The sequence below is a fragment of the Bos indicus genome, chromosome X, assembly GCF_029378745.1.
Source record: "Bos indicus isolate NIAB-ARS_2022 breed Sahiwal x Tharparkar chromosome X, NIAB-ARS_B.indTharparkar_mat_pri_1.0, whole genome shotgun sequence".
Taxonomy (NCBI): Eukaryota; Metazoa; Chordata; class Mammalia; order Artiodactyla; family Bovidae; genus Bos; species Bos indicus.
Window position 1 is genome coordinate 102,868,620 of NC_091789.1, and position 13,788 is coordinate 102,882,407.

Here is a 13,788-nt window from a genome sequence, read left to right on the forward strand (position 1 = left end):
TGGAAGATATCAAAGATGACAGAAAGAGATGGAGAAATATGTTTTGTTCATGGATCAGAAGGATCAATATAGTGAAAATGAGTACACTACCCAAAGCAATCTATAGATTCAGTATAATCCCTATCAAGCTGCCAAAGGTATTTTTCAGAGAACTAGAACAAATAATTTCACAATTTGCATGGAAATACAAAAAAATCTGAATAACTAAAGCAATCTTGAGAAAGGAGAATGGAACTGGAGGAATCAACCTGCTTGACTTCAGACTACACTAAAAAGCTACAATTATCAAGGCAGTATGGTACTGGCACAAAGACAGAAATATAGATCAATCGAACAAAATAGAAAGTCCAGAGATAAATCCACGTACCTATGGATACCTTATCTTTGACAAAGGAAACAAGAATATACAACGGAGAAAAGACAATCTCTTTTAACAAGTCGTGCTGAGAAAACTGGCCAACCACTTGTAAAACAGTGAAACTAGAACACTTTCTAACACCATACACAAAAATAAACTCAAAATGGATTATAGATCTAAACGCAAGACCAGAAACTATAAAACTCCTAGAGGAAAACATAGGCAAAACACTCTCCGACACAAATCACAGGAGGATCCTCTATGTCCCACTTCCCAGAGTAATGGAAATAAAGGCAAAAATAAACAAATGGGACCTAACTAAACGTAAAAGCTTTTGCACAACAAAGGAAACTATAAGCAAGGTGGAAAGACAGCCTTCAGAATGGGAGAAAATAATAGCAAACAAAGCAAGTGACAAAGAATTCATCTCAAAAATATACAAGCAGTACATGCAGCTCAATTCCAGAAAAACAAGCAACCCAATCAAAAAATGGGCCAAGAAACTAAACAGACATTTCTCCAAAGAAGACATACAGATGGCTAACAAATATATAAAAAGATGCTCAACGTCACTCATTATCAGAGAAATGCAAATCAAACCCACAATGAGGTGCCATCTCATGCTGGTCAGAATGGCTGGAGGGTGCAGAGAAAAAGAAGCCTGCTTACACTGTTGGTGGGAATGCAAACTAGTACAGCCACTATGGAGAACAGTGTGGAGATTCCTTAAAAACCTGGAAATAGAACTGCCATACGACCCAGAAATCCCACTCGTGGGCACACACACCAAGGAAACCAGAATTGAAAAAGATACATGTACCCCAGTGTTCATCGCAGCACTGTTTATAATAGCCAGGACATGGAAGCAACCTAGATGTCCATCAGCAGATGAATGGAAAAGAAAGCTGTGTTACATATGCACAACGGAATATTACTCAGCCATTAAAAATAATGCATTTAAATAAGTTCTAATGAGGTGGATGAAACTGAAGCCTATTATACCGAGTGAAGTAAGTCAGAAAGAAAAACACCAATACAGTATACTAACACATATATATGGAATTTAGAAAGATGGTAATGATGATTCTATATGCGAGATAACAAAAGAGATACATATATAAAAACAAACTTTTTGACTTTGTGGGAAAAGGAAAGGGTGGGATGATTTGAGGGAATAGCATTGAAACATGTATATTATCACATGGGAATTAGAGTACCAGTCCAGGTTTGATGCATGGGACAGGGTGCTAAGGGCTGGTGCACTAGGATAACCCTGAGGGATGGGACGGGGAGGGAGGTGGGAAGGGGGTTCAGGATGGTGAACAGATGTACACCCATGGTTGATTCATGTCAATGCATTGCAAAAATCACTGCAATATTGTAAAGTAATGAGCATCAAATTAAAATAAATAAATTAATTTAAAATTAAAAAAAATTATTATAAAAATAATATTACAAATAAAATTATGTATAAAAACAAGTACATATAGTTACATGTCAATATATATGAACCCCATGGTAACTTCAAAGCAAAAACTTACAAGAGATACACAAAAATCTAGAAAGGAACACAAGGATACCACTAAAAAATCATCAAACTACAAGAAGACAGGAATAGAGAAGAACTATAGAAATAACCAGAAAACAAGTAACGAAATGGCAATAAGTACATACCTACATGTAATCACTTTAAATGTCAATGGATTAATACTCTAAATCAAAAGATACTCTATAAACAAAACATTAAATTCTCCAGAAAAAAAAAAAAAAAACACTAGAACTAATAAATATATTCAGTCATGTTATAGGATACAAATATTAATATAAAAAATCTTGTTAATAAAAAAATTGTTGTTCAGTTGCTGAGTCATGCCCGACTCTTTGCGACCCCATGGGCTGTAGCATGCTAGGTTTCCTTGTCCTTCGCCATCTCCCAGCGTTTGCTCGAATTCACATCCATTGAGTCGGTGATACTATCCAACCATCTTATCCTCTGTCAGCCCCTTCTCACTCTGCCTTCAATCTTTCCCAGCATCAGGGTCTTTTTCAATGAGTCAGCTCCTTGCATCGTGCCCAAAGTATTGGAGTTTCAGCTTCAGCATTAGTCCTGATGAATACTTAGGGTTGATTTCCTTTAGGATTGAGTTCTTACCGCCCTCCAAAAAAAGCACGAGGTAAAATCTAGTAAAGGACTCAGCACCGTATGGGAACAGCCTGCTTTACTCAGTTCATCCATTCATATTAAAAAAAAAAAAAATCTGTGAAATTTCTGTACACTAACAATGACCTTTCAGAAAGTGAAATTAAGGAAACAATCTCACTAACCATCTCATCAAAAAGAACAAAATAGTTAGGGATAAAGCTACCTAGATCTACCAAATAAAGCTACCAATATGACCTAGATCAAATCCCTTATGATTATACAGTGGAAGTGAGAAATAGATTTAAGGGGACCAGATTTGATAGACAGAGAGCCTGATGAACTACGGATGGAGGCTTTTGACATTGTACAGGAGACAGGGATCAAGACCATCCCCAAGAAAAAGAAATGCAAAAAAGCAAAATGGCTGCCTGAGGAGGCCTTACAAATAGCTGTGAAAAAAAGAGAAGCAAAAAACAAAGGAGAAAAGGAAAGATATACCCATTTGATTTCAGAGTTCCAAAGAACAGCAAGGAGAGTTAAGAAAGCCTTCTTCAGTGATCAATGCAAAGAAATAGAGGAAAATAATACAATGGGAAACACTAGAGATCTCTTCAAGAAAATTAGAGATACCAAGGAAACATTTTATGCAAAGATGGGCTCAAAAAAGGACAGAAGTGGTAGGGACCTAACAGAAGCAGAAGATATTAAGAAGAGGTGGCAGGAATACACAGAAGAACTGTACAAAATAGATCTTCACGACCCAGATAATCATGATGCTGTGATCACTCACACTCACCTAGAGCCAGACATCCTGGAATGGGAAGTCAAGTGGGCCATAGGAAGCATCACTATGAACAAAGCTAGTGGAGCTAGTGGAATTCCAGTTGAGCTATTTCAAATCTAAAAGATGGTGCTATGAAAGTGCTGCACTCAATATGTCAGCAAATTTGAAAAATTCAGCAGTGATCACATGACTGGAAAAGGTCATTTTTCATTCCAATCCCAAACAAAAGGCAATGCCAAAAAATGCTCAAACTGCTGCACAATTGCACTCATCTCACATGCTAGTAAAGTAATGCTCAAAATTCTCCAAGCCAGGCTTCAGCAATACATGAACCGTGAACTTCTAGATGTTCAAGCTGGTTTTAGGAAAGGCAGAGGAACCAGAGATCAAACTGCCAACATCCTTTGGATCATCAAAAAACCAAAGAGAGTTCCAGAAAAACATCTATTTCTGCTTTATTGACTATGCCAAAGCCTTTGACTGTGTGGATCACAAGAAACTTTGGAAAATTCTGAAAGAGATAGGAATACCAGACCACCTGACCTGCCTCTTGAGAAACCTCTATGCAGGTCAGGAAGCAACAGTTAGAACTGGACATAGAACAACAGACTGGTTCCAAATAGGAAAAGGAGTACGTCAAGGCTGTATATTTTCACCCTACTTATTGAACTTATATGCAAAGTACATCATGAGAAATGCTGGGCTGGAGGAAGCACAAACTGGAACCAAGATTGCTGGAAGAAATATCAATAACCTCAGATATGCAGATGACACTATCCTTATGGCAGAAAGTGAAGAAGAACTAAAGAGCCTCTTGATGAAAGTGAAAGAGGAGAGTGAAAAAGTTGGCTTAAAGCTCAACATTCAGAAAACGAAGATCATGGCATCTGATCCCATAACTTCATGGAAAATAGATGGGGAAACATTGGACACAGTGTCAGACTTTATTTTGGGGGGCTCCAACATCACTGCAGATGGTGATTGCAGCCATGAAATTAGAAGACACTTACTCCTTGGAAGGAAAGTTATGACAAACCTAGGCAACATAGTAAAAAGCAGAGACATTACTTCGTCAACAAAGGACCAGCTAGTCAAGGCTATGGTTTTTCCAATGGTCATGTATGGATGTGAGAGTTGGACTAGGAAGAAAGCTGAGTGCCGATGAATTGATTCTTTTGAACTGTGGTGTTGGAGAAGACTCTTGAGAGTCCCTTGGACTGCAAAGAGATTCAACCAATCCGTCCTAAAGGAGATCAGTCCTGGGTGTTCATTGGAAGGATTGATGTTGAAGTTGAAATTCCAATACTTTGGCCACCTGATGCGAAGAGATTACTCATTTGAAAAGACCCTGATGCTGGGAAAGATTGAGGGCAGGACGAGAAGGGAACGACAGAGGATGAGATGATTAGATAGCATCACCGACTCAATGGACGTGGGTGTGGGTGGACTCCCGGGGATGGTGATAGACAGGGAGGCCTGGCATGCTGCGGATCATGGGGTCACAAAGATTTGGACACGACTGAGCGACTGAACTGAAAGCTACCTAAGAAGGTAAATGCCATGTGCTCAGAAAACTATAAGATGATGAAAGAAATTGAGGAAAACACAAACAGATTGAAAGATACACCCTGTTTTTTAATTCAGTTCAGTTCAGTTCAGTTCAGTCACTCAGTCGTGTCCGAATCTTTGTGACCCCATGATCTGCAGCACGTCAGGCCTCCCTGTCCATCACCAACTCCCAGAGTTCACTCAGACTCATGTCCATCGAGTCAGTGATGCCATCCAGCCATCTTATCCTCTGTCATCCCCTTCTCCTCCTGCCCTCAATCTTTCTCAGCATCAGGGTCTTTTCCAATGAGTCAGCTTTTCGCATCAGGTCACCAAAGTATTGGAGCTTCAGCTTCAACATCAGTCTTTCCAATTAACACCCAGACTGATTTCCTTTAGGATGGATTGATTGTATCTCCTTGCAGTCCAAGGGACTCTCAAGAGTCTTCTCCAACACAACACTTCAAAAGCACCAATTCTTCGGCACTTAGGTTTCTTCATAGTCCAACTCTGAAATCCATACATCACCATTGGAAAAACCATTGTCTTGACTAGACGGACTTTTGTTGGCAAAGTATTGTCTCTGCTTTTTAATATGCTGCCTAGGTTGCTCATAACTTTCCTTCCAACGAGTAAGTGTCTTTTAATTTCATGGCTGCAATCACCATCTACAGTGATTTTGGAGCCCAGAAAAATGAAGTCAGCCACTGTTTCCACTGTTTCCCCATCTATTTGCCATGAAGTGATGGGACAAGATGACATGATCTTAGTTTTCTGAATGTTGAGCTTTAAGCCAACTTTTTTCACGCTCTTCTTTCACTTTCATCAAGAGGCTCTTTAGTTCTTCTTCACTCTCTGCCATAAGGGTGGTGTCATCTGCGTATCTGAGGTTATTGATATTTCTCCTGGCAATCTTAGTTCCAGCTTATGCTTCCTCCAGCCCAGCATTTCTCATGATGTACTCTGCATATAAGTTCAATAAGCAGGGTGACAATATACAGCCTTGACGTATTCCTTTTCCTATTTGGAACCAGTCTGTTGTTCCATGTCCAGTTTTAACTGTTGCTTCCTTATGTGCATATATATAGGTTTCTCAAGAGGTAGGTCAGGTGGTCTGGTATTCCTATCTCTTTCAGAATTTTCCAAAGTTTCTTGTGATCCACACAGTCAAAGGCTTTGGCATAGTCAATAAAGCAGAAATAGATGTTTTTCTGGAACTCTCTTTGGTTTTTTGATGATCCAAAGGATGTTGGCAATTTGATCTCTGGTTCCTCTGCCTTTCCTAAAACCAGCTTGAACATCTAGAGGTTCATGGTTCACGTATTGCTGAAGCCTGGCTTGGAGAATTTTGAGCATTACTTTACTAGCATGTGAGATGAGTGCAATTGTGCAGCAGTTTGAGCATTTTTTGGCATTGCCTTTTGTTTGGGATTGGAATGAAAAATGACCTTTTCCAGTCCTGTGGCCAGTGCTGAGTTTTCAAAATTTGCTGACATTAAGTGCAGCACTTTCACAGCATCATCTTTTAGATTTGAAATAGCTCAACTGGAATTCCACTAGCTCCACTAGCTTTGTTCATAGTGATACTTCCTACGTCCCACTTGACTTCCCATTCCAGGATGTCTGGCTCTAGGTGAGTGTGAGTGATCACAGCATCATGATTATCTGTGTTGTGTAGATTTTTCTTGTACAGTTCTTCTGTGTATTCTTGCCACCTCTTCTTAATATCTTCTGCTTCTGTTAGGTCCATACCATTTCTGTCCTTTATTGAGCCCATCTTGCATGAAATGTTCCCTTGGTATCTCTAATTTTCTTGAAGAGATCTCTAGTCTTTCTCATTCTGTTGTTTTCCTCCATTTCTTTGCATTGATCACTGAGGAAGGCTTTCTTATCTCTCCTTGCTTTTCTTTGGAACTCTGCATTCAGATGAGTATATCTTTCTTTTTCTTCTTTGCTTTTCGCTTTCCTTCTTTTCACATCTATTTGTAAGGCCTCCTCAGGCAGCCATTTTGCTTTTTTGCATTTCTTTTTCTTGGGGATGATCTTGATTCCTGTCTCCTGTACAATGTCACAAACCTCTGTCCACAGTTCCTCAGGCACTCTATCAGATCTAGTCCCTTAAATCTATTTCTCACTAAGAATTAATATTGTTAAAGTGACTGTAATATCCAATGTAATCTACAGTTTCAATGCAGTTCCTAACAATACACCAAAGGAATTTTTCACAGAAAAAAAAACAATTTTAAATTTTGTATGAACAAAATATACCTCAAAGATGCAAAGAACTTGAGATTGAACAAAGCTGAGTAGTCATGTGCTCTGGCTTCAGAATATGCTACAAAACTGCAGTAATCAAAAGAGTATGTTACTGGTTCCAAAACAGACACATAGCTTAATGAGACAGAATAGAGCCCAGAAAAAAATCCCCATACCTTATGGTCAATTAATTTGCAATAAAGGAGGCAGGGATATGCAATGGAGAAAAGACAGTCTCTTCAATAAGTGATGCTGGGAAAACTGGACAGCTATATGTAAGAAAATGAAATTAAAGCATTCTCTGGCACCGTAAACAATCAGAGCATCTTATACTATCAGGTTTTTCATTTGATTATCCCATTGTCTTTGAGGGCTGGACCTTATTTTATGTGTCCCTATTTTTTCCCAGAGCACATAGCACAGTACTGGATGTTTCCACATCTCTGGGGATGGGGGCAAGTGTTTTGAGCCATACATGGAATATTTAGCAGGAATTGCTTAGCAGGCTATCTGAAGGTACATTTTAATATACAGTTCTGTATAATCTTCATAAAAACTGTATTTTACTGATGAGAAAATTAGAGTTCAGCAAGGTTAAATGACTTGGGAACACTTGTTATAGATAATATGTACAAAGTGAGAACTTACATTTTCTGGCTTCAAATGAATAAAATAAAACTAATATTTTTAATCTATTCTGTGCCAAGTACTTTGCATATTCTGATTTAGCCTGCAGATGAGCAGAGGTTGAGTTCAGAGATTGAATAACTACCCAAGGCCACACAAGTTATAAATGACTGTATTAAAATCTGACTCCAATGCTCCTGCAATATAGTATGTGGCCATTAATGTCATTAAGAACACGACATAATTTCTAATAGCAGGGAATACATTTACAGAATCCTTTCTTCAAATATTATATTTTTTATTTTTATTAAAGTACAATTGACTTACAATACTATAATAGTTTCAGGTGTGCAACATAGCCATTCAATAGATAGTATCAGTGACTCAATGAATATAAATTTGAGCCAGTTCCAGGAGATAGTGAAGGACAGGGAAGCCTGCTGTGCTGCAGTCCGTGGGGTTGCAAAGAGTTGGACATGACTTAGTGACTGAACATCAGCAAAGTTTTTTTTATATAAAATATTGACTATATTTTTCTGTGATGTAAAATATATCCTTGTGTGTTATTTATTTTATACATAGCACTGAAGTGAAGTGAAGTTGTTCAGTCGTGTCTGACTCTTTGCGACCCTGTGGACTGCAGCCCACCAGGCTCCTCCATCCATGGGATTCTCCAGGCAAGAATACTGGAGTGGGTTGCCATTTCCTTCTCCAGGGGATTTTCCTGACCCAGGGATCAAACCCAGGTCTCCTGCATTGAAGGCAGACGCTTTAACCTCTGAGCCACCAGGGAAGCCCACCGTACATAAAAGGAAGAACTAAATGTATGGTCTTCCTTGACTTTCTGTTGCTGTAGTCATGCATTACATGCTTTCTGGGTTTCTTGACAACTGAAACAAAAAGAAAACTTGTGTTCTAGCTGATTTGCATCATCTGGTAAAAGGAAATAAACCAGCACCCCAATGTTCATCTCAGGACTGTTTATAATAGCCAGGACATGGAAGCAACCTAGATGTCCATCAGCAGATGAATGGATAAGAAAGCTGTGGTACATATACACAATGGAGTATTACTCAGCCATTAAAAATAATACATTTGAATCAGTTCTAATGAGGTGGATGAAACTGGAGCCTATTATACAGAGTGAAGTAAGCCAGAAAGAAAAACACCAATACAGTATACTAATGCATATATATGGAATTTAGAAAGATGGTAACAATAACCCTGTGTACGAGACAGCAAAAGAGACACTGATGTATAGAACAGTCTTATGGACTCGGTGGGAGAGGGCGAGGGTGGGAAGATTTGGGAGAATGGCATTTAAACATGTATAATATCATGTATGAAATGAGTCGCCAGTCCAGGTTTGATGCACGATACTGGATGCTTGGGGCTGGTGCACTGGGATGACCCAGAGGGATGGTATGGGGAGGGAGGAGGGTTCAGGATGGGGAACATATGTATACCTGTGGAGGATTCATTTCGATATTTGGCAAAACTAATACAATATTTTAAAGTTTAAAAATAAAATAAAATTAAAAAAGTAAAAAAAAAGAAAACAAATCTGTCATAAGAGCCTTCATCTAAGTTACCTCTCAATATCTTAACCCTATTTGGCCTATCCTCCATCTTTCTTCCCTGTAGTAACCACTAGTGTGTTCTTTATATACTTGAGTCTGTTTCCATTTTGTTATATTCCATTTTATTTTTTAGATTCCACATATAAGTGATAGCATACAGTATTTGCCTTTCTCTGTCTGACTTTTTCACTAAGCATAATACACTCTAGATTCAGCCATACTGTTGCAAATAGTCAATTTTCATTCTTTTTTATGGCTGAGTAATCAGCTTATGGAAATTAAGTTTGCTTCCATATCTTGGCTATTGTAAATAATGCTACTGTGAACATTGGGCTGCATATATATATATATATATATATATATATATATATATATATATATATTTTTTTTTTTTTTTTCCAAATCAGTGTTTTTGTTCCCTTCAGATATATACACAGGAATGAAATAGTTGGATCATATAATAGTTCTATTTTTACTCTCTTGAAAAATATCCTTGCTCTTTTTATAATGGCTATACCACTTTACATTCCCACCAACAGTACAGTAGGGCTCTCTTTTCTCCACATCTTCACCAACACACTTGTTATTTTTTGTGATCTATTTGACAGTAGCCATTCTGACATGTGTGAGGTGATGTCTCACCATAGTTTTGATTTGCCTTTCCCTGATTATTAGCAATATTGAGCATCCTTTCATGTGCCTATTGGCCATCTGTATGTCTTCTTTGGAAACATATCTATTCAAGTTTTATGCTCATTTTTAAATTGAATTGTTTGGCTTTTTTTTTTTTTAATATTGAATTGTATGCACTGTTTATGCATTTTGGACATTAATCCTAACAGTCATATCACTAGCAAATATTTTCTTCTATTCAGTAGGTTTTCTTTTAATTTTGTCAAAGGTTTCCTTTGTTATGCAACAGCTTTCAAGTTTAATTTCGTGCCATTTGTTTACTTTAACTTTTATTTCCTTTGCTTTAGGAGACAGGTTTAAAAGCATATTGCTATGATTTATGTCAAAAAGTGTTCTGCCTATATTTTCCTTTAGAAATTTTATGGCTTATGGTCTTACATTTAGGTATTTAATTCATTTTTTCTTAATTTTTGTATGTGGTATCAGGGAACCCATAGCTCAGTTGGTAAGGAATCCGCCTGCAATGCAGGAGACCCCGGTTTGATTCTTGGGTCAGGAAGATCCCCTGGAGAAGGGATAGGCTACCCACTTCAGTATTCTTGTGCTTCCCTTCTGGTTCAGCTGGTAAAGAATCCACCTCTAATGCGGGAGACCTGAGTTCAATCCCTGGGTTGAGAAGATCCCCTGTAGAAGGGAAAGGCTACCTACTCTAGGGGTCGCCAAGAGTCAGACACGACTGAACAACTTTCACTCACTGGCTCAGGAGATAAAGAATCTGTCTGCAATGCAGGGGACATAGGAGATGCAGGTTCATTCCCTGTGTCAAGAAGATCCCTGGGTTGAGAATACTCTCCAGTATTGAGAACACTTCAGTATTTTTGCCTGAAAAATCAAGATATTGGCAAAGCTGTGTTCTTTCTGACAGCTGCAAAGAAGAATACTTCCCTAACTTCTTCAGTTTCTGGAGGTTGCTCACATTCCTTGGTTCACAGTCTCTTTCTTACCTCTCTCCAACTTCTTATTTCTGTCATCAAATCACCTACTATTCATTCTGAGCCTGTTGCCTCCCTCCCTCTTATAAGGACCCTTGAGGTTACATTGAGCCCACCATAAAATACAGGATAATTTTCCCCATCTCAAGGTCATTAGCTTAATCATATTTGCAAAGTTGCTTTTTATCATGTAAGAAAATATATTCTCAGATTCTAAGGATTAGGATGTGGACTTCATTAGGGGACGATTATTCAGTCTACCATGTTACTTCAGCTCAGAGACAATCATTGGGATGAGAAAAGTCATAATGGTACTTGCGGTTATAATACAACTTGAAGGGTATAGAAATAAGGAGGTGATCACTCCTAGACTGGAAAATGACATACACCCATGTACTGGGGGTAGGAATCATCACAATTTACATGGAGTTTGTTAAAGAGATTAATATAAATGCAATATGCATGAGAATTGTAATCAAGTGGGAGAAAGGAAAGATCAAATCACAAAGTCAAGCAAAGGGATACAAATTTGAGGTAAGCTTGGAAATTTTGAATTACTGAAAGCTCCCAAGTAAGCCCCCAAGTGACATGATAAAAGCATTATTTTCCGGATGATTTGTTTAGCCAAGTAGAGGTGGGAGAGGGGACCTCAAGAGGAACAAATGCTGATTGGTTACATCTCCTCTGAAGTATCACTGATGTCTAAGGTGCTTTCAGAACACCTGAAAACAAGCTGGCAACGATTTCAAAGGCAATATAAAAGGTCAGTCAGGATCATTTTAGCATCTTTCCATCAAGAGGAACACAAATCACAGACAACTAAGGGCCTCCCATATTGTAAAGGAAGCCAATTTCTATGAGGTCAAGGCAGTTTTAAAGAAAGAGAAAGAAAATATACCAGTCTTACCTCATTGCCACATTACTTCCATCTATGACAACTGGCCTCAAATTGTCACTGTTGTCTATTTCATCTTCAAGAGACAGCTCAGGGCTTGTGATCTCTCTGGAGCTGGGCCCTCGAGGCCCTAACAGATTCAAGTTGACTTGCCCTTCCAAATCACCTTTGTTCCCAAGTCTGACAAGCTCTGCCAATACATCATTAATAAGCGATTCTGGACCCAGCTTGTTCAGCACTGATTGAATCTGTTCCTCTGCATAACCCAACTTTAAAGCAAAATCCATCTTGGTTTGGTATTCTTTTTCCAAGTCAAGCTTCCCATCATGTAGAATGCTGCTCTGGGAGAAGCTTGGATGATCTAGGCAGGGTGATCTACATAGCTGACGGTGTGGCTTAGAAAGGATATCCTTTTTATTCAATTGAACATCTCCCAGTTGGCATCTATTGTCACTGTTGCTCTTTTTAAGGCTCATTTGTTCAGGATCACTCTCACAGCCCAGCCACTCTTCAGAATCAGCATTGCCCTGCTCTGTATTCTCTTGCTTAGACTGCTGCTTCTCTTCCTTGGAGGCACTCTTCTTCATTTTTGGTGTTTCCACTGCAGCGGTGGCTGTCATCCCGGTCAATGGGCAATCTAAGGTCTAATCAGCTTTTTTTTTCTTTTTAACTTGCTTGGAATTCATGTACATTGGCATTCCTTTGCATAAAATGTGGTGGCAGTGGTAGCACAATAGTTTGCCTGTTTGGTTTGTTATGTTTAGATGTTACCAGTTCCTACAAATAAACACACATATCATAATCATGTTTAGTAAACTTATGGAAAATTATTTTAGAATATGGTGCTTTCTTCCTAAGAAACTACAGGCTGTCTGATATATTTTTCTGCTTAAAATGATTGGACTCAAAATAATATCAAATGTCTTTTCAGATCACAACAGTATTAGACTATAAAATCAACTATAAGGAAAACAACTAAAAGAAAAGAAAAAAAAAAAACATGTGGAGTCTAAACAGCATACTACTAAACAACCAATGGGTCATTGAAGAAATCAAAGATAAAATAAAAAAAAATATCTTGGGATAAAAATGTTAACACAATGACACAGAAATCTATAGGGCTGCAGGAAAGTAGTTCTAAGAGGGAAGTTTATAGTGATTCAAGCCTACCTCAGGAAACAAGAAAAATCTCAAACAAACCAATCTAAGTTAAAGGAACTAGAAAAAGAAAAACAAACAAAACCCACAGTTAGTAGAAGGAAATAAATAATAAAGATTAAAGCAGAAATAAGTGAAATATAAACTAAAAAGCAATAGAAAAGATTAATGAAAGTTAAGAGCTGGTTCTTTGAAAAGATACACAAAATTGAAAAACCGTTAGCCAGAACTAATCAAACAGAAAGTTTCCCCAGTGGCTCAGATAGTAAAGAATCTGCCTACAATGTGGAAGACCCAGGTTCGATCCCTGGGTCAGGAAGGTCCCCTGGAAAAGGGACTGGCTACCCACTCCAGTATTCTTGCCTAGAGAATCACATGGACAGAGGAGCCTGGTGGGCTAGAGTACATGGGGTCTCAAAGAGTTGGGCACGACTGAGTGAGTAACAGACACATCAAAAAAGAGAAGGCCTAGATAAATAAAATCATAAATGAAAAAAAAAATTACAACTGACAACACAAAAATACAAAAAATAACAAGAAAATTACTATAAACAAATATATGCTCCAAAAATGGACAACCTAAGAGAAATGGATAAATTCTTAGAAATACAGTCTCCGAAGACTAATCAGGAAGAGATAGATAAAAATACAAACAAACCAATTGCCAGGAATGAAATTAAATCTGTAATTTAAAACTTTTCAACAAACAAAAGTCTAACACGAGATGGCTTCACAGATAAATTCTACCAAACATTTAAAAAAGAGCTACTGCCTCTCCTCAGACTATTTCAAAAATTGAAGAGGAGAAAATGCC

The 13,788-nt window shown here is 38.1% G+C and overlaps 1 protein-coding gene across 3 annotated transcripts in view; it reads right to left on the reverse strand.

The window, feature by feature from the left end:
* Window positions 1-13,788, reverse strand: part of ZC3H12B (zinc finger CCCH-type containing 12B) — a 605,593-nt gene that overhangs the window by 44,947 nt on the left and 546,858 nt on the right. For all 3 annotated transcript variants that reach the window (XM_070784196.1, XM_070784198.1, XM_070784197.1), the window contains one exon: window positions 11,829-12,593. In XM_070784196.1, coding sequence (XP_070640297.1) covers window positions 11,829-12,436 — 608 coding nt within the window. In that variant the 5' untranslated portion in view covers window positions 12,437-12,593. The remainder of the gene's footprint in view (window positions 1-11,828; window positions 12,594-13,788) is intronic.